The sequence below is a fragment of the Podarcis pityusensis genome (assembly GCF_964106645.2).
Source record: "Podarcis pityusensis genome assembly, chromosome: 8".
Classification (NCBI taxonomy): domain Eukaryota; kingdom Metazoa; phylum Chordata; class Lepidosauria; order Squamata; family Lacertidae; genus Podarcis; species Podarcis pityusensis.
This window is the reverse complement of record NC_138033.1, coordinates 76,853,062-76,873,684: the sequence shown is the minus strand read 5'-3', so window position 1 is coordinate 76,873,684 and position 20,623 is coordinate 76,853,062. Positions and strand designations below refer to the sequence as shown.

Genomic DNA, 20,623 nt, shown 5'->3' with positions numbered 1-20,623 from the left:
TCTGCAAAAGGTTTTTTTCTGAATTACGTAGATTTTTCTGTTGACGAGGTGCCTCCCGTACTGCAGGTTTTCATAAGCTCCCCACCTGCTAAAACAGGAGTGGGGAACCCTCTGATGGCGCTGCGGGCTGCAACCCCCATCAGCCCAAGACAGCATGGCCAGTGGCCAGAAGCGATGGGAATTGTAGTCAAGAATTCCATAAGGCACCTCAGCCGACTGCTCCTGTCTTGGGGCTGTTATAAATACCAGGCCAGTCCACCACACGGGGGCGCTGTCAGATTCGGCAGCCTCCTAGCGAATGGTTGAATTTATTTGCAGAGCCCCAGGAATGGGGGGGGGGGGGGGGAGAGAAGCAGGAAGATCGACCCTTGGTTTGAATTGGGGATAAAATTGAGTTGATAGAGAATTTAAATTCCTGATTCAGCTACTTGGATGGAAGGAATCTCCTTCCTTCTCCCACTCACTCCACTATTTCCACTCTTCTTAACCAAATTCCATGTGAGCCTCATGGATCCTTCTGGCAAGGGAGAGGGAGTTTATCCCTCCCTCCAAAAAAAAATCAGGGCCACGCTTGCAGCTGGTGCAAGTTGCAAGGGTGTCACTCATGTACGTTGCAGATACCCATAGGCTTGGCCCCCCTCATTTAAAATGGCTACAGTTCCAGGTTTTAGGCGCCTTGGGTGGGGTGGGGTGGGTTCACAGTTATGCAATGGTGCTTTGGGACGACTTAAAAGAACCGCTCAGCCTCCTCGATGAAATATTAGTTGGCCCCCGGATTCCTGTTACAAGTCTATTAGTTCCTTCTCCCTTCTGCGGCCGTGTGTTGTGTTGAAGAAATTTTGGTGCCTTTGAAACAGAACTTTCCTCCTCTCTGTCCCAGCATGAACTCCCTTTTTTTCTAGCAGTAGGTCCCTTCTCCCCCCCCCCCCTTCCCTTCCCTTGAATCTGCTAGCTCTCTGATTGCTTTGGGGGGAATGGGGGGTCCTCCCAGATGGGCGACGTTAGCCCCATACCACGTTAACATTTGCAGGTTCGGAGTTCTTGAAAAGGTTGGGGGCTTTTCCGGGATGCTGGGTTAAAGGGAGCAACCCTAAAGTTACTGTTTTTTGGGGGGGAGGGCGGGGAAGAAATAGGGGCTGTACATTGCATTATTATTTGTCTTTTTTATTTTAAGGAAAAAAAATTGGATCTAAACCTACACCTGAAGCGTTTGCTATTGTCTCCATTCCTGTTTGTCTGTCTAGTCAAGTTACGTACCTCATCCAGAAGAGATTTTCTTTCATGGCCTTTTTCACCTGTGCAAAAAAGTGGTTCCGTTTCTGGAGCTGCAGGGATGTGTGTGGTACATAAGGACATTTTGAGGAGAAACCTAACTGGAACAAAACTTTGGGGATAACTTATTTGCAATTGGGGGGGGGGGGAGAAAGAGGAAACAGACCCTCCCTCTGCAGCAAAGAGTGACATTACTCTGTTGTTTAATTTAAAAAAAAAATAAACAGGCTTTTTGCTTCCAGACCTAGGCAGTTCACCTGTTCTAGTGTCTCCCTCTCTGGTCCCTTCTTGTCCCCATTCTCTCTTCATTGTGGAGGAAGGGCTCAGTGATAAAACAAAGAATTTTGGGTTTAAATCTGGTGGGGTAAGTTCCTAGCCTAGTCATGTAACTCCTCTGGTTTTTTGGGGGTTTTTTATATATATTTCTCAAAATAAATGTTTAAATAAACGACAACATTGCCTAGAGCCTTATGCACATAACAGCACTGTAGGAGGGAGTTCCACAGTGTAACTTGCCGAACATCTGACGACCCACAGGTTGAGAATGGCTGATCTAGAGGATTACGAAAGATCATGTATGAATTAGCCCACCTCTCCCCAGCACCAGCATCCAGCAAAAGACTGCTCAGCGCTCAACTTTTCTCCACAAGTTTATTCAAACGCTCCTTAAAATGCAAGCGAAAAACATTTGCGCGCCTTTTTTTGCAATCATCAAAAATAGAGGTATAGAATGCAGCCATTACATAATCAATTCATTTTTTAAAAAACCAAAGAAATGTATGCTTTTCACACTCCTTATTCTGCTAAGGCTTAGAGAGGTGGAGCCTCTTCACAGTGCCATGGGGGCAGGGGGAGATCGTCGGCACAGAAATTTTTGGACTGACCCCCTGCCCTGTGCATCGGCCCTAAACCTGGGTCTTTGAAGGATTGCATGCTGCGTAACTTAGAACTGGCTCTGTGTCTCTGACCTGCCTTACACTAAAAACGGGCACTCAAGCCCTTTTCCGTCCTCCCCAAAAATCCCAGCTTTAAAAGATAACAGGATAGAGATCTGTGATCTCGAATTCCTGGCTTGTTCCTGAGCAGCAAACCTGGTCTCTTCATCTGGCTCAGACTGCAGAGTAACATACCGGGGGAATGAAATGCGTGGGTGGACCTGGTAGGAGCGTGAAAAAGAAGGTGAGCAACCAGCTCGGCCCTTGAAGTTAATCAAAAGTCCTGGGCAAGACAGGAACCGCACGCAGTTCCTTGGAAAGTGACGATTCTGCAGCTAAGCGTAAGCTACACAGCAGCTACCCTGGCATCTTCCTCGCCTGCAAGGAGGGCAGGTTGTGGATCTCTCCACGCTCAAGGGGTCATGTTCCACCACTTGAAGGAAAAGGCCTTGCGTCGGACGTTGGTGCCACAGTGGACCTCGCCGAGACCCTCGTGGTAGGTTTCGTAGTCGTCTATGAAGGTGCAGGACAGCCCAAGCGGCTCCAGCAGACGGCGGACCTCCTCTTCCAAGCAGCACTGCTCATGGATGATGGGTCCAAAGGGCTTTGGGATGCCCAGGTATTTTCCCAGGACAAGCATGTTCACCTGTAAATGAGACATGGGTTGCCTGTGAGAAGCGGACTCTGAAACTGCTATGGGCATTTATAACCCTTTGCTCCAGAGTCTTCCTCGCAATATCCACTCACTGGAAATTACCATATTTTTCGCTCTGTAGGATGCACCGATGATATGACGCACCTAGTTTTTTTGGCGGGGGGACAAAAAATAATAATTCTGAATCTCAGAATCCAGAACAGCAAGAGAGATCTGGCTTCTGGGATAGCCGCTGAAGCCTCTCCCGGGCAGTGGGATGAAGGCTCCCCCTGCCCGGAAGTGTCTGTGCGCGGGTAAGCTGCCCTCTGTAAAGGTAAAGGTACCCCTGCCCGTACGGGCCAGTCGTGTCCGACTCTAGGGTTGCGTGCTCATCTTGCTCTAGAGGCCGTGAGCCGGCGCCGTCCGAGGACACTTCCGGGTCACGTGGCCAGCGTGACGAAGCTGCTCTGGCGAGCCAGCACCAGCGCAGCACACGGAAACGCCATTTACCTTCCCGCTATAAAGCGGTACCTATTTATCTACTTGCACTTAAGAGTGCTTTTGAACTGCTAGGTGGGCAGGAGCTGGGTCCGAACGGCGGGAGCTCACCCCGCCGCGGGGATTTGAACCGCCGACCATACGATCGGCAAGTCCTAGGCACTCAGGTTTTACCCACAGCGCCACCCGCGTCCCTCTAAGCTGCCCTCTGTACCTTCCCCCATCTCCCGCAAGAACCACGTGCTTTTTAAAGGGAGCACGGTTCTTGGGCTTTTCTGAGACGTGGGGGGACAGAGCCGCGCACTCTGTCCCTCCCCCCCTTCCCGCAAGAGCCGTGTGAAACCTCCGCAGGGCAGCGGGAAGCCTTCGTCCTGCTGCCCTACAGAGGCTTTGCGGGGGCTATCCAAAAGCCAGAATAGCTAGAGAGAGCGCTGCACAGCGCTCCCTCTAGCTGGTCTAGCTTTGAGTGAAGCCTCCGCAGAGGCTTCTGGGACAGCCCAGGGATGAAGGCACCCCGCTGCCCTGCGGAGGCTTTGCACAGCTAAGCCCAAAGCTAGAACAGCAAGACAGAGCGCAGCGCTGCGCAGCGCTTCCTCTCCTTGTTCTGGCTTAGCCGCGCAGCCTGCATTCGCTCCATAAAATGCACACACATTTTCCCTTACGTTTAAGGAGGAAAAAAGTGCGTCTTATAGAGCGAAAAATACGGTACCCAAGTAAAGTGTTGACATAAAAAAAAAAAATTTGGGGGGGGGGTGGGAGACGCTGTCATTTTAAGAGCAGCTCCAGACAGGAATTGGGGGGGGGGGGGCTACCTTGCACAGCATCAGACCCTTGGATTCATCCAGTTCAAAGATTGTCAGCAACATTCGCAACCCTATTTGTAGATGCTGCACCCAGGACCTCCATGACAAACATTCTCTATCATTGCCCTAACTGCTGCATCTTGCCAACCAGGCCACCCCCTTGCCCCATGGAAGTGTCGGGCACTTGAGGCCAGTGGGCCAAATCTGGCCCCTTAGGGAGAAAACCGCATCTGTGGCCAGGGATCTGTCTGGCATGTGTGGTGGCTCATTACAAAAGGACCTTTTGAGCAGAGCCTTACTATGTCTGGGAAGTAAGCAACAGCTTTGCTGGGGCTGTGAGAAGAGTGAGTGAAGAGCTGGGGGATGTCGATGATGTCCTCCTCTTCCAGTTCCAGCTCCTCTTTGAGGAGGTCTCTGTTCCAGTCAATGCATTTCTAGGAAGTGAGAGAAGATATGCCTCAGAGAGAGGAATTCATTGCATCTACAAGTGAAGGCACAATGCAGTTAAAGATTTGACAGGTGTGTCAATAGAGTCATGCTCCTGGTGGAATTTCCTAACACTGCCACAGATTGCATGGTGTGTGTTTGTGGCCTTGCACATAAACAGTAGCTTCTGTTCCATAGCATACCACCAATTTCCCAACCGTGGGATCCTTGGCACTTCAGTCTCTACACCAGTTTTTGTGCCTTCTCAGATTCCCTCTAACTGCCCAGTTTCCTCTACACTGACTAGCAGCAATGGCTCTCCAGGGTTTTCAGATGCCCCACTTAGAGATGCCATGGGGGACTGAACCTTTGACATCCCACATGCAAGGCAGGTGCTCTACCACTGAACAATGGTCCTTTCTCCTTAGCTTGTCTCTTTTGACCAGACTGACACATACTCAGTCCCAAGCATGCAGCCCTTCCTGACTTTCTCAGTTCCACAAAAGCTTTCCTTGGAACCTCTGGGCTTCATCCTTGTCCCTTCCAGCCTACTTCCTCTTTATCTGCCATTCCCTTTATCACTTCATGGGTCTTCATCCCCCACAAAGCTGCTCCTGTCTCTAACATCCCGTGAACTCATCCCAACTCAAATGACAATTTCCCTTTCCCTTACAGATTCCCTTGCAGCTCGTGTGCATCTGCAACAGCATGTCTGTGCCAGGGAACTTCTCTGCCACAAGCGCAGGGCAGGGAGCCTGTCGCTGCCCCCCCCTGTGATCTGCAGATTTCTGCAGATTAGGGTGTGGCTCAAGGACACTGGACGCCAGAATTAAAATCTCCACTCTGCCATGAAGCTCACTAGGTGAACATCCGTCAGTCAGACTCGCCATCACAATGAATATCATTTAGAAAGTGTCCAAGTTCATAACCAAATGACTATGTGTCATTATCTGGGGGAAAGGGGTGTGACAATTACCTGGTAATACTCATTGATGCTCCTCAAGGATTTGTCAGCCAGGATTGTTGTTATTGAAATTTCTTTGTCGTCTTTGCCTAGCCCTGTAATAAGAATCAGACGGCTGCTTCATTCATGTTATGACTGTTATGTTCCCTACCACCACCCCTTAAATTACTGGTTCAAAATACATGTCCTCAGCTCCATACTGCACTGTAATATTTAGCTCAGATGAGAGTCAGGTAAATAAGACTTTGGGGGGGCCATATTTGGCCCCCAGGCTTGAGGTTCCCCACCCCTGATTTTGAGCAAAACACAACAACCCCTTGGAGAGAGATGGGGTAGTTCAGTTGTGAGGTTTAGCTTCTTGGGGCCTTAATGAGAAGTATGCAACTTCCTGCCCAGACTTCATGTCGGCTCCTGCAGAGGAGAAAGGAGAGCCACCTTACCATCAAACATCATGGCATCGCCGTACCCCTCTTGCTCCTTCTCCTTCAGAAGCTTGTAGCAGCGACTGGGGCTGGCCAGAAGCAGGCGGAAACCCTGGAGAGGAACAGAGGGAATGAAGTGAGACAGGCTGCAAAATGTACTTGCAGCTCAGGGGTAGCCAACATGGTGCCCTCTGGAACTGCAGCTGCCTACCAGCTCCATCGGTACGCAGGCTGAGACCCTACCTGCCCGCAGACTGTCTTGCCAGAGTGGTGACCCGGAAATGACAACTAATCCAGAATGTGGCAGCTAGACTGGTGACTGGGAGCAGCCACCAAGACCACATAACACCGGTCCTGAAAAACCCACATTGGCTCCCAAAGTTTCCAAGCACAATTCAGTGTTGGTGCTGACCTTTAAAGCCCTAAACGGCCTCAGCCCAGTATACCTGAAGGAGCGTCTCCACCCCATTGTTCAGCCCAGACACTGAGGGCTTTCTGGCGGTTCCCTCCCTGCAAGAAGCGAGGTTACAAGGAACCAGGCAGAGGGCCTTCTCGGTAGTGGCGCCCGCCTTGTGGAAATAAACAGCTACCTGACTTCTAGAAAACATCTGAAAGCAGCCATGTATAGGGAAGTTTTTAATGTTTGATGTTTTAGCGCGTTTTTAATATTCTGCTGGGAAATGGCCAGAGTGGCTCGGGAGGCCCAGCCAGTCGGGTGGGGTATAAATAATACATTATTATTATTATTATTATCATTATTACCTATGTTGCCAACAGCTTCTGTTCACTGCCTTTTAGATTGGGTGGGTTTCAAAATATGAGGGAACAAATATCCTCTGAGTAAACAGGTTAAAATGCACTTAAAGGCTGGAAGCAGTGGACAGGGTGTACCTGTCAGGAGCTGGAGTCAGCAACAAAACACCCATTGGCAGGGGCGTTAACTCTTCATTCAAAGAAACCCAAACAGCGATCACAAAAACACTTGCCAGTAGGATTGAAGTAGCCTTCCCACCACTCCCTAACACTCTCCTGAGTACTTCCCAAGTAATCTCAGATTCCTTCACCTAGTTTCTCATTACTTTGCCGTTTTTATTTCTCTTCACGTTCTGGGAGACCAAGGGGGAGAGGAGCCAGTCATGGCAGCAGAGGGAGGCTTCCTGGGTTCTTCTGCAGCCAGCCTTATCTGTTGCCTTGTTCCTCTCCTCTCCCGCCTCTGCATCTGGATTGCTCTCTGCCACAGCCTCTTCCTGCTCACTAAACCCTGTTGTCTCTTCAGCTTCCAAAACCTCCTCCTCTCAGTCTGCTTCATCGTCTCCCTCTGACCACTCATCACCCCACCACCAATCCCCTGGTTCTGAGCCTTCTTCCCTTCTCCAGTTAGTGCCTTGCACATAGCTGTCAACTTACAGATTTGAAAATAAGGGACCAGCAGCCTCGAAAAAAAGGGATCAGCAGCCGAAATAAGGGATTGTCCGAGCACAGGTATGTTCAACTTCTGAGCCCCTGTGAGCCAAAGGCAGAAAGCCCAGCCAGCAGCCAAACGAAGCCTCAAGCAGTGGTTCCCACAGCACAGCAATCCGGCAAAGGGGATGCAGCAAGGAAAACCACTGTCACCTCTCCGCTGGGAAGCGCTGAGCAAAGGTGAGTCCCCAGGCAACATGGCTGATTTGATCGGCACAAGGCATACAAGCTCCACCGCCCCAGTCGTTCTTAGACCCCTTATTGGGTGAGCAACGCAGCCAAGCAACACAGTTGGAGCCTCCCTCCTCCCTGGCCGGCAGGGGAGGGAGGGAGAGGAGCTGCTTCCTTTGAAACCCAGGAAATTTAAAGGACATCACCAATAAGGGACAGCTGCGGGACACAGCGCTGGGATAAGGGACTTCCCCGCCAAATAAGGGACGGTTGACAGCTATGGCCTCACACCATCCCTCTGCATCCATGGCAGTACCTTCCTGTCAGAGGCTGGGACGAAACACATGAACTCGTCCACATGCCCCACCAGCAGCCAGGCAGAATACAGTTCGATGGGCGATTGTACTTCCTGGGCATAGAGGAAGTCCCGCACGACTTTGACCATCTTGTCCCCGTGAGGCCTAGGAAATAAAGAGAGGCAGAGTTTACTTAGGGTTGGCATCCATTCCAAAGGCAAGAACTTTGCCTCCGTGAAAGTACTACCCAGCCCAATCTCATATCCGCCAGTGTCTGGTTCATCAGGGCACACCAAGTGTTCTCAACAGACTTCTTATCCACCTGCCTCCTTACAACCAGCCCAGATTTTAAAAAAAGAACATATGATAAAAATAACCGTTTTATCTTTTTATCATATGTGGTGGTCTTGTAGTAAGGTTGAAGCTTACTGGGAAATAATATACAGTGGTACCTTGGGTTAAGAACTTAATTTGTTCCGGAGGTCCGTTCTTAACCTGAAACTGTTAACCTGAAGCACCACTTTAGCTAAAGGGGCCTCCTGCTGCTGCTGCGCCGCCGGAGCATGATTTCTGTTCTCATCCTGAAGCAAAGTTCTTAACCCGAGGTAATATTTCTGGGTTAGCGGAGTCTGTAACCTGAAGCGTATGTAACCCGAGGTACCACTGTATAATGAATTGAAAAGGATGTTTAGAATAGCTTTTGTAAAAAAGCAAGAATGTTACTTGCCCCAAAATGGAAAGAAGCAGAAGTCCCAGCAAAGGAAGAATGGATACAAAAACTTATGGAAGATGCAGAAATGGCATAACTTACCAGACGAATAAGAAATCAAGATAACTTTTTTTTATAAAAGAATGGAAATGGTTTCGTGAATATTTACAGATAAACTGTAAGCAGATAAGAACATTGGCAGGGTTATTGTAATAACCTGCAGTTCCATAAGAGTAGATAATTAGATGAGAAAATTAAATGAATTTGGATACGGAGAAGATTTTAAAATATAAATGTAAGGAACCACAGAAAGGGGGGGGGAGGAAGTCAAACTTTGAAATGCTAAAACGATTGTAAAATTTATGAAACGTATAAATTCGAAAAGTATAAACAAACTTTTTTTAAGAAAACCAGCCCAGATTGACCAGCCTAGATTGAGCAATGATATGGCTCAGGATAAAGCAACTTTCTGTGTACCTCCTCCTCCCTTCCCACACTAGAGTAAGACATGGGTGAAGAAGCAAGCTGAAAGGGAGACGATGAGGAGGTCCAGAGAGCTCTTGCTTGTGCATGCGAGTCCTTGTCAGATGCTTCACCATGCCAGCACTTTTTCTCCCCCCCCCCAACACACACCCTCTCCACCTACATGGGTAAGGCGCTCCCGATGATGACCCTCCCCAGGGGGTACTCTTTGCCCCTGACAGTCACTGGAGGGCTGACTTCAAGGTTCCCAAATGAGTCCAAAGTGGAGACGCTGTTGCCTTTGCCTTCCGCCTTCCGGGTCACGTAGCCAAAATCCGGGCCCTGGGGTGGGAGCAAAGGGCAACAGAATTAGGAGTGATCTCGGTGACAAGGCTGCCCCTCTATGAAAATGACCTTGTGTCCGTTGCGTTTGAATTGCAGAAGCTACAGGGCGGAGTGATGCAAAAGGGGTGCTCGTGTGGGCGATTTGAATTGTGTACGGCCGGCTGCAAAATTCAGTTGCCAATAGACAGATCCTGCAGAGTGGATGGCACGAAGCGAAAAGATGGCCAATACAGATTAGGTAGGCAGGTAGATGCATGCATGCATGCATTATCATTATCCTAATCATTTTATTAATCGCCTTCTGTGCAATTTTCTCAAGACAATGCACTTCAGAAACAGCAAAAAAGCCAAAGTTTAAAAACAAAACAGCAGATAATAATAATAATAATTTATTATTTATACCCTGCCCATCTGGCTGGGTTTCCCTAGCCACTCTGGGCGGCTTCCAACAAAGTATTAAAATACAGTGGTTTGTTAAATAATAAAAGCATTAAACATTAAAAGATACATTTGAAACAAGCCTAAAACCCTAATAAGTGGACGCTCATGGTAAATATGCATTTATCCAGCTGGGAAAGGCTGTTGGAACAAAAATGTCTTCCATGGTTTCCGGAAAGGGCAGATCCAGTGGGGAGGAAGACTACTCCAGATAAAAGGAGCAGCCACAGTGAAGGTCCTGCTCTAAATCACAGCAGAGTGGGCTTCCGAGATCTTTGGAACTCACAGGAGAGAATATCCTGCAGACCACAGTAATCTACCAGGTCTCTAACACATTCAATCATTTTTTCTACCACCCTTCAACCAATGTTTGTAGGGTGGTTTACAGCGTAGAAACACAAAAACAGACTATACGGAGATGGCGGAATTGATGGCACAATTAAGAGAACCAAAAGACGACGTGTTTGTTGAAGAATGGAGATCCCTTTGGGGGCTATCTGGGAAAATATTATAGTCAAATGAAATGGCAGGTGGGACTGGAAATATAAGCAAAGGAATGAGAAGGATAAATGAATGTAAATTAGGATATATGTTATAGATTAAGTATTACATTTATGGCAGTAGATAAAGGATTTGACCAGAAACATGGAAGTAAGGATGGGAAGTCAAAATGTTAAGAGAACATTGTATTGAAACTGAATGGAACTTGTTCATATTGTATGAAAAACAACAAAATGTTATATTTTAAAAACCCACAAAAATGCATAATATAATAAACCAGTATAGGGGCAGGCAGGCGGGGGTGCAACTGTGGAGCTGCCTTATCACTCAAATCTCTCATGCAAATTGCACTATTGCAGCATTAAAAAAAACAAATTCAAAGGTTCAGATTTGAAGACAAAATAAGACAAAAGGGGGAGGGGTTCCTACCAGAACAGCCTTAAAGGGGAAGCCATCCAGCTGTCCGTTTCTCGGGGAGTCGAAGACCACAGGAAAGGATTTGTGTGGCGCTTGCGTGTAGCCGATCTCCATCTCATCCTGGTGCCACCAAAGAAAACAGGGAAGAAATAAAGACATGTGTGGAAGAAAGGGGTGAGGAACCCCAAGACCCTCTGGCCCTTGGAACGCCCCCCAGGCTGCACCCTTCACAACTCTGCCTTGCACCCTCCTTGGCTGCTTTTGCCAGGCTGATAAATAGTAAATACATTGAATAAAATAATTTAATAGTTTGCTCACACTTCCACCCACCTGCCTCCCCCCCAATGGATGCTCCAACCTACCTGGATCCAGCGGTCACCTCGATTTTCTGCTTCTGGGCAGATGATCAATCTGCAGCCAGCTTTCTTGGACAGCTTGCTGATCTCCACCACGAAATCTGCGTTGCCTTTTATACTGGATGTCAAAAGGCAGAAAAATGGGCATCGATGAACAGCAGAGCAGGAGAAGGAAAGGAAGGCTTCAAAAGATTAGCTACAATGGCTATGCTCCGACTCCACTGTCCGAGACTTCTGAATTTCAGTTGCTGGAAATCCCAGGTGGGGAGCGTCACTGAAATTCTATTGATCCAGAATAGTTCCCAATGTATAGTTAGCAGAGTAAAAACTTAAACACGTTGCAGGATTCCCAAAAATAGACCAGAGGCAATTTCATTTCATCCAACAGAGCTTTACTGCTACTGAAGGCAAATGAGTATAATGGTCACAAATACATTACATTCAGGATTGGCACCGTCCATAAGAAATCCAGTTGCAGCAGGCTTACAATGTCTTATAATAAGTCTAAAACTTAACACTAAGCATACCACATTCGTACCTCGGAAGTCAAATGGAATCTGTTCTGGAAGTCCGTTTGACTTCCAAAACATTCAGAAACCAAGGCACGGCTTCCGGTTCACTGCAGGAAGCTCTTGCAGCCAATCAGAAGCCGTGGAAGCCGTGTCGGACGTTTGGCTTCCAAAGAACATTCACATACCGGAACACTCACTTCCAAGTTTGCGGTTTTCGGGAGCCAAAACTTTTGACTTGAAAGGCGTTTGGGGATCCAAGGTACAACTACACAGTGGATGCACGTTCGCAACCCACAGCTGCAGGTCTGCGCATGTGCAACCACCGAAACCCGGAAGTAACCCCATTCCGGTACTTCTGGGTTTCGGCAGTCCGTAACCCAAAAAAACCGCAACCTGAAGCATCTGTAACCCGAGATATGACTGTATATACCAAACACCGCACCAGAAGGAAAAGAGATAGAAAGTGAAAGTGAAACCTAGGCTCATTCTGGCCCTATTTCATAGTCAACATGACCTTGACAGAAGAGAGAAGAGAACCAGCTTAAGCCAGCTTCTCTCCAGGTATAACCCAGGGGTAGGCAACCTAAGGCCCGTGGGCCAGATGCGGCCCAATCGCCTTCTCAATCTGGCCCGCGGACGGTCTGGGAATCGGCGTGTTTTTACATGAGTAGAATGTGTCCTTTTATTTAAAATGCATCTCTGGGTTATTTGTGGGGCATAAGAATTTGTTCATTTCCCCCCAAAAAATATAGTTCGGCCCACCACATGGTCTGAGGGATGGTGGACCGGCCCATGGCTGAAAAAAGTTGCTGACCCCTGGTATAACACCCAAACATCAGGAACATTCTGCTTGTTTCTTTCACACAGAAGCTTCCAGAACCCTCTTGAATTAAGTAGAATAGGAAAGATTTCTACACATCAGATCAATACTTTCTGCACTAAGAAATGCAAACTGACAGGGAGAGCTGCAGGGCTTCTCTGATGTTCCCAGGCTAGTGATGCTTCGCTTGAACAATGAAGCCTACCTGAGCTCTGGCATTTCTGGTCTTGGACCTCCAGACTTGAGTTCCAGTCTTCCCTCTGATCCTGACTGGTTTTGATCACTGACATGGCTCTCAGTCCCTGCCACACCTCAGACCACCATCAGTGTCCCATCCCTGACGTGGCACACCTGATCCACGAGTCCTATGCTTGTGCATCTGTGCACTGGGCCACAGTGATGCAAACTTATTTGCAGAAGCTCTCACCTGCAGACGTAAACCGTTATCGGCTGCAAGGTATTGGGGGTCATGATCCACGGAGCGACACGGAAGACAACAGTGTCGTTAAAAATTGGGGCCTCAGGAAGTGCCTGCAGTGGAGGAGAGCAGAGGCCAGCTGAGAAAGAGGTTGGAAAGAGAGACTCAAACCAGAACTATTCAGGCACATGACAGTCTCAGCTCCAGGAACCAGCATGCCTAATGGTCGGGGGGAAAGGAGAGCCCCAATCCAGCAGCATCCCGAGGGACAGGGATGTCACAGATTTCCCATCCCAACAGTATAAATAGGAAGAGTTGTGATGGAGGCAGGGAGGGGCAACGAAGGCAAGTGATGGTCCAGCTTAGCGAAATCTAGAGGACCAAAACTCCTCCGAGAATGAACAGAAGCTATTGCGTCTTATCTTGTACCCAAGAGGAGGCGTGGGGAATATTTCTTCCAGCAGGTCAGTCCCAATACCCCACTGTATGGGATCCCACAATCAGTCAATTAAATTAAATTAAATTAAATTAAAATAATGGGGCTCCTGGCGGTTCCCTCTCTGTGAGAAGTGAAGCTACAGGGAACCAGGCAGAGGGCCTTCTCGGTAGTGGCGCCCACCCTGTGGAATGCCCTCCTATCTGATGTCAAGGAAATAAAAAAAAACCTATTTGACTTTTAAAAGACATCTGAAGGCAGCCCTCAGGGAAATTTTTAATCTTTGATGTTTTATCACTTATTTATTTATTTATTTATTTATTTATTTATTTATTATTACTATTACTACTACTAATAATACTAATAATACTAATAATAATAATAATATTCTGTTGGGAGCCGCCCAGAGTGCCTGGGGAAACCCAGCCAGATGGGTGGGGCATAAATAAACAAATCATCATCATCATACCCCATGGAATTTTCTGCCATGAGGGTTGCCAGCTTGGGTTAAATTCCAAGGAGGACAATTGGGAGGATAAAATGCTAGGCCTGAGCGCTTACCAGGACGGCATGCTTCATATCTTGAATTTAGCTGCAGAAATATAACATGAGCCCAAGCCCAAATGGGTTGAGATAAGGTCTTGAGCAAGCAGGCAGTAGTTGCATTCTGCTGTGGCAGCCAAGACATTTGCCCTGCATTTTGCCAGCTCTTGTAGATCCCCAAGCTGTGTTTTGGTGAAAATAATGAGTAACTCTGGGCTTAAAAACAAACAAACCCTACAGTCCCGGTTTTCTCCTAAGACAAGAAAAGGAGGCTACGGTGAGGAAGAAAAGACAAAATAATAGGCTGTTTTATTCTCCAGAGAAATTCAAGGAGGAGGTAAGACTGTCAACAGATACTAGTCACAATAGCAATGTTCCACCTGTATCGATGGAGGCAGCAATGCTTCTGAATCCCAGCTGCTGGGAATTCCAAATGGGGACACCACCGTTCAGGTCCTGCTTGCAGGATTCCCACTGGGGATCTGGTTGGTCACTGTGAGGCTAGAAGGCTGGATTGGATGCCTCCCCCACCCCCGGCCTGATTCAGCTGCAGGTCTCTTTTAATGCCCTTAATTATCCAACACCCCAGTAACCTTTCTGACACATTTCCTTTTTTGGCTGCCCATACCTTGGCGGTGGCCTCTAGCAAAGTGGCGTGGAATGTCACGAGTCCGGAGAAGCCAATGTCAGGAAAGGCCAGCCCTTCCACATAGAAATGGTGCTCCTCTTCGTCGCAGGAAGGTTCCACCACATAGGAGGATTTCCCATGACCTAGGACGTGCTTGTGCTGACTGAGTTTCTTTCTTTTCCCTGTAAATCAAACCCGTCATTTCTCATACAAAATCATGTGCCTGTCCCTCATTCATTCATTTGTTTGCTTGCTTGCTTGATTCTGGAAGCAAACTCTTCATCGCTGTCAAATAAACTGGTTTTGATTAACTAAACCCCTGGAACTCACTGCCACATGGCTGGGTTAGCTCAGTTGGTAGAGCACAAGACTCTTAATCTGAGGGTCGTGGGTTCAAGCCCCACATTGGGCAAAACTATCCTGCATTGCAGGGGGTTGGAGTAGATGACCCTTGTGGTCCCTTCCAATTCTATGATGGTGATGAATTAAAGATTTTCTTGTGTAACAAAAAAGGACATGTAGTATCTCCACTTTCACGCCAAGGGGTTGCGTTCACACATGAGCTAAGAATATCAGGAATTAGAGTAGGGATGGGGAACATCAATATATATAATTACATTTCAAAATATTCATTTAGGTAAAGGTAAAGGTACCCCTGACTGTTAGGTGCAGTCACAGACGACTCTGGGGTTGCGGCGCTCGTCTCGCTCTATAGGCCAAGGGAACCGGCGTTTGTCTGCAGACAGCTTCCGGATCATGTGGCCAGCATGACTAAGCTGCTTCTGGTGAACCGGAGCAGCACACGGAAACGCCATTTACCTTCCCGCCAGAGTGGTACCTATTTATCTGCTTGCAATTTGACGTGCTTTCGAACTGCTAGGTTGGCAGGAGCTGGGACTGAGCAATGGGAGCTCACCCCGTCGCGGGGATTCGAACCGCTGACCTTCTGATCGGCAAGTCCTAGGCTCTGTGGTTTAACCCACAGTGCCACCCGCATCCCATACCATACATCCCTGCATATTTTACATGAACCAAACCATTCAGTAATCCATTGTTACAGCCATCAAAACATATTTACACTGTTGAATTTATATTGGGGAACATCTGTGGCTCTCCAGATGTTGCCAGACTCCAGCTGCCATCTGGCCCAGCATGGCTAATGGTCAGAGAAAATGACAGCTCTGATGAAACAGCCTCTGGGGAAGTCACAGGTTCCCTATCTCTACATTAAAAGAAGCCAGAACTGTGAAGGGGGCAGCTAGGGACAGTGAAGGCAAGTGATGGTCTACTTGCAACCTTCCCAGATGTTGCTGTACTCCAACTCCCATCAGCAAATCAGAGCCAGCCCGAGACATTTTGGCACCTGAGATGAACCACCGCTGCTTGAGAACCCCACAACACTTACCCTGAGCATGGAAGACTCCCACTTTGTCGGCATCAGATGCTGAGACATGGAGGACCAGCTGGTGATCCTCAAAAATGTCCTCAGGCCCACGTGTTGTCAGGATCATCAGCGACATATCCCTGCGGTCTGGAGAGAAAAGCAGAGGGAAACTGACTGTAGCTCAGTAGCAAAGCTCTGAGATGAATGGAGTTTAAATCAACCATCTTTATTCAGAGCTGAGGGAGCTCAGCCAGTAGAGCAGGAGACTTTCAGTTTCAGGGTTGTGGGTTCAAGCTCCACGTTGGGCAAAAGAGTCCAGCAAAAAAGACCCTTTGCAACTCTACAAATTCTAAGAACAATGAGGACGAGATTCTTACTTTAATTTAGGGGAAGGATCAGTGTTCGAAACTCCCATTGTTCTCGGCACATTTTTGCGACAGGGAATTTCATTAGCGCAAGCAGTTTCTTAGCTCTGGGTGCAGAAAGATTTCAGATTGCAGAGTGGAAGGAAAGGAGGACCTTTTTCTGCCTCCCCACTTCCAGCTACTCTCTGAAGACTGGAGAAGAGACCCTCTTAAGAATATTAGAGAGGTGGGCAGGGGAAGGACTAGACCATGTGAAAAATGAACATAAGATTTTAGCTGCAGTTCATTCATCTTCAGCTTTGTATTGTTATAAAAAAAGCATGCCTAGACAGTCGGCTGTTGCGGCCATAACCTAGGTTTAAGGTGCCGTTTAGCTCCTAGCTTTCATCTCTCAGTTTCTAACACATGATTGATGAGTGCAAAATCTCCCAGGTTTAATCCCTGGCATCTGTAGGTAGGGCTGGGAAGAGACGATTCAAAAAAGCTTCAGAACGATGAGGACTAGAATCTTGCTTTTTAAGGGAAGGGCCCCAACTCAGTGGCAGAGTGCCTGCCTTGCTGCAGAAGGTTCCAGGCTCAATTCCTGGCATCCTCAGGTAGGCTGAAGCATCCCCCCTGCCCTGAGCAGCTGCTGCCATTCAGTATTACATTGAGTGTCTGACTCAATGTAAGGTATAAATAATAATAATAAAATAATAAAATAATAAAATAATAATAATAATAATAATAATAATAATAATAATAATAAAATAATAAATAAATAAATAAATAAATAAATAAATAAATAAATAATAATTTATTATACCCCACCCATCTGGCTGGGTTTTCCTAGCCACTCTGGGCAGTTTCCAACAGAATATGAAAATACTATAATCTATTAAACATTAAAAGCTTCCCTAAACAGGGCTGCCTTCAGATCTCTTCCTAAAGTGTGGTAGCTGTTTTCCTCTTTTACATCCAGTGGGAGGGCGTTCTACAGGGCGGGTGCCACTACTGAGAAGGCCCTCTGCCTGTAACTTCCCTGTAACATGGCTTCTCGCAGTGAGGGAACCGCCAGAAGGCCCTCGGCACTGGATCTCAGTGTCCGGGCAGAACAATGGGGGTGGAGACGCTCCTTCAGGTATACTGGACCAAGGCCGTTTAGGTAGCCTTGGATCCGTCAGTTACTGACCCACAAACGATTGCAGCTTCTTATCCTCGTTGTCCATTTCATCTTGAGGTTCGTCCCTGTCGCAATTGACCAAGAGGATGGCTCCTTTGCCTTCGGGTCCCCACGTCCAGTTTTTCTGCAGGGGCAGAAAAAATCAACCACAAGGCTTAGCCCCACCACAAATATGTGGGACCCAACAGTGGCGTCGCAACGGGTGTGTGGTGTGTGTGTGTGGTGCCCCCCAGATGCCAGGTCTGGGGGGGGGGTGACAAGAAGGCACCCCACAGGGGCTCACCCCGCTGCGGCGGTGCAAGCAGCCATCGCGCCACCACAGTTGCATGTGGAGGATCCCGGTGCCGATGGCAAACCACTATGTACAGCGCATGTGCGGTGTCGCTACATACGGCGCATGTGTTGTACGTAACAATGCCACACATGCACCCTACGTAGCAATGCCCCATACCGGGTGTCACAATGCCTTCGTTTGCCCCTGGGACCCAGTACAGTGATACCTCGGGATACGAACGGGATCCGTTCGCATCCTGAAGTAAACATAACACGCGTCTGCGCATCTGCGCGGGACACGTTTTGCCGCTTCCGTGCATGCGCATGGCGTCATTTTGAGTGTCTGCGCATGTGCGAGTGGCAAAACCCGGAAGTAACGCGCTCCGTTACTTCCGGATCGCCACGGAGCGCAACCCGAAAATACTTAACTTAAGCTACTTTAACCTGAGGTATGACTGTACTTGTATCTCACAACTACAGAAGGAACAGGTTGGTTTTAAGGTAGGGTTGTGAGGGGACCCAAGGCCCAGGGTCAAAATGCACCCCACCACGGGATTTCTCTCCAGCACTAGGCTACACCCCCTCTCCACAGGCTCCACCCCCCTCCTTGCTGAAATTCTCTTGGGTTTGTTGCCTTGAAGGGCCCTTCAGGTGGAAAAGCAGCCTTTGCTTTTTGGATATAAATAAACACACGCAATATGCCCGGACTCCCCTATCCCTCCTTCCTGACCTTATTCTTGGCTCTCCTCTGCACGGTTCCTGAACGGTTCGTGTCAGCATCCAGGGAGATTTCTGCAGCATGGGGGGGGGGGGAGAGAAGGAGAGGAAACATAAGAAAATTGGCATGAGGGATCCCCAAACAGCCTGGCAAGATGGCTTGCTGATGCCAGGATGTCTGTGTCACCAAATACTGGAACATAGCCATCAATAACCCTCTCCTCCACTAATCTGTCAAATCTTTTAAAGTCATCTAGGCTGGTGTTTGTCACTGCCTCATGTGGGACAGAGTTCCATAGTTTAACTTCATGCAGCTGATGAAGCGAACTGTCGTCCATGAAAGTTTTTTGCCATAATGAAGTTGTTTGTCTTTAAAGTGCTAGTCCTCTGGAAGTAAGTCTATGTGGTATTAATATTTTACTGTGAGTAGCTATGCAGGGAAAGGTGCTTTAATTAACTGCATGAGCCCGGAACTCATTATCTAGTTCACCCATATCAGCCCTGACCATCAACAAAAGCCAAGGAAAAATACACAATATGCTTGTGTTGTTTTTCCCTATGCACCCAGATTTCTCTCTCTCTCTCTCTCTCACACACACACACACAAATTATATTTTCTATACAGTTCCTGTCTTACCCACGCAGGTGAGGTGGAGCAGAGCTTTCGCCATTGGTGTCCTCCCATTGTCCTTGTAGTATGAAATTCTGACCTGTCAAGATATTGCCAATTTCAGCAAATGGAATATTTATTATTATTTTGTATTAATAATTAATACCCTATCCATCTGGCTGGGTTTCCCCAGCCACTCTGGGCACCTCCCAACAGAATATTAAAAACATGATAAAACACCAAACATTAAAACCCTCCCTATACGTCCCGATACAGGGCTGCCTTCAGATATCTTCTAAAAGTCAGATAGTTGTTTATTTCCTTGATATCTGATGGGAGGGCATTGCACAAGGTGGGTGCCACCACCGAAAAGGCCCTCTGCCTGGTTCCCTCCAGACTTCTCGCAAGGGACCCTCCAGAAGGCCCTTGGAGCTGGACCTCAGTGTCCGGGCTGAACGATGGAGGTGGACACGCTCCTTCAGGTATACTGAAGGACGACAACAGATGTGATTTGAGATGCACTTGATCACCTCTTCCTCACCTTTTCTCAAAGTTAAAAAGTCCTGAATGTGGCAACCTTTTCTTACAGAGAAGCTGCTCCAATGATAGCTACAGTAATGCCAGCGCACCTTTTTCCGAATCAGGTCTAGCTCTTCCCTTTCCCCCTCTGCTCCATCAAAGCCATCGGAGTTTCTCACCTTGTCCTCATTGACTTCAGCGCTTGGCTGGTCCATCGTGACCACCACCTCGACTTTACAATCAAGGGGCCATTTGGGCACACAAGAGGGGATCTTCAAAACCTCCCCATTGTGGATAATATAGAGGTTCACCCCAGATGTTCCCCAGACATCAAAGGCTGTGGCGCCACTTGGGGCTGCCCTGAAAGAGAGAGAGTGGATAATTCACAGCACCCATTCCATTTACCATTTACATTTTGCTCCTAAAAAGAGCTCTCCATCCTTCCCTCCATTTTATCCCAACAACAACCCTAGGAGGTAGACCAGGCCAAAAGGTAATGACGGGCTTGAAGTCAGCCAATGAGATTCCTGGCAATGAGGGGATTTCTTTTTAATATTAAAAGCAGTCATTGCCACAGGCCATCTTAGAAGGCAGCCTGGAGGTGTCATCTTCAAAGATGCTCATCTATACACTCCTACTTAAAAGTGAAAAAGTGTCCCTTAAAAAAAATATCCAAATGATTTTTATTCACACAGATATAAGTTGTGAATGAAGTGGATTCGCTTGCGAGAAATCAGTCTTTTAGTGCGGCAGTAGCTAATCTCTGGAACTCCAGCTTTAGCTGAGATTCCTGCATTACAGGGGATTGTCCTAAATGACTCTCAGGGTCTCTTCCAACTCTGCTATCCTAAGGGATTCAGTGTCCCCCAAGTCCATTATCGGTCAGAGATAAAAGGATGGAGGCAGGAAGCAACGCAAGGAAGGCAGATATTTATTTTTCTGTTGCAACAGAGTTTCCCACCTCCTTGCAAGGAGGTGAGAGACCAAGAACAAAGGTGTGCAAGAACCTTTAAAGATTTTTGAAATTGCCCAATCCCTTAACGAAAGACCACCTAAAAAGCATCATTCAAACCATCACAGAAAGAGGCAGTCTATAACAGACCTTTGAGAGTGTGGCTTCTCTCCT

General features: G+C 47.7%; 1 protein-coding gene across 1 annotated transcript in view; it reads right to left on the bottom strand.

Annotated features, from left to right (window-relative positions):
* Positions 1–394: 394 nt before the first annotated feature.
* LOC308483761 (protein-arginine deiminase type-3-like) overlaps positions 395–20,623 on the bottom strand; it is a 31,685-nt gene continuing 11,456 nt past the window's right edge. Inside the window, exons 2-16 of the mRNA XM_081017961.1 lie at positions 19,677–19,857; positions 19,006–19,078; positions 18,382–18,443; positions 17,388–17,502; positions 15,873–15,998; positions 14,468–14,649; positions 12,870–12,973; positions 11,117–11,228; positions 10,767–10,874; positions 9,238–9,395; positions 7,903–8,047; positions 5,973–6,066; positions 5,545–5,627; positions 4,442–4,576; positions 395–2,853 (exon numbers count right to left, since the gene is read on the bottom strand). Of these exons, the coding sequence (XP_080874087.1) occupies positions 2,620–2,853; positions 4,442–4,576; positions 5,545–5,627; positions 5,973–6,066; positions 7,903–8,047; positions 9,238–9,395; positions 10,767–10,874; positions 11,117–11,228; positions 12,870–12,973; positions 14,468–14,649; positions 15,873–15,998; positions 17,388–17,502; positions 18,382–18,443; positions 19,006–19,078; positions 19,677–19,857 (1,912 nt within the window). The 3' untranslated portion in view covers positions 395–2,619. The remainder of the gene's footprint in view (positions 2,854–4,441; positions 4,577–5,544; positions 5,628–5,972; positions 6,067–7,902; positions 8,048–9,237; positions 9,396–10,766; positions 10,875–11,116; positions 11,229–12,869; positions 12,974–14,467; positions 14,650–15,872; positions 15,999–17,387; positions 17,503–18,381; positions 18,444–19,005; positions 19,079–19,676; positions 19,858–20,623) is intronic.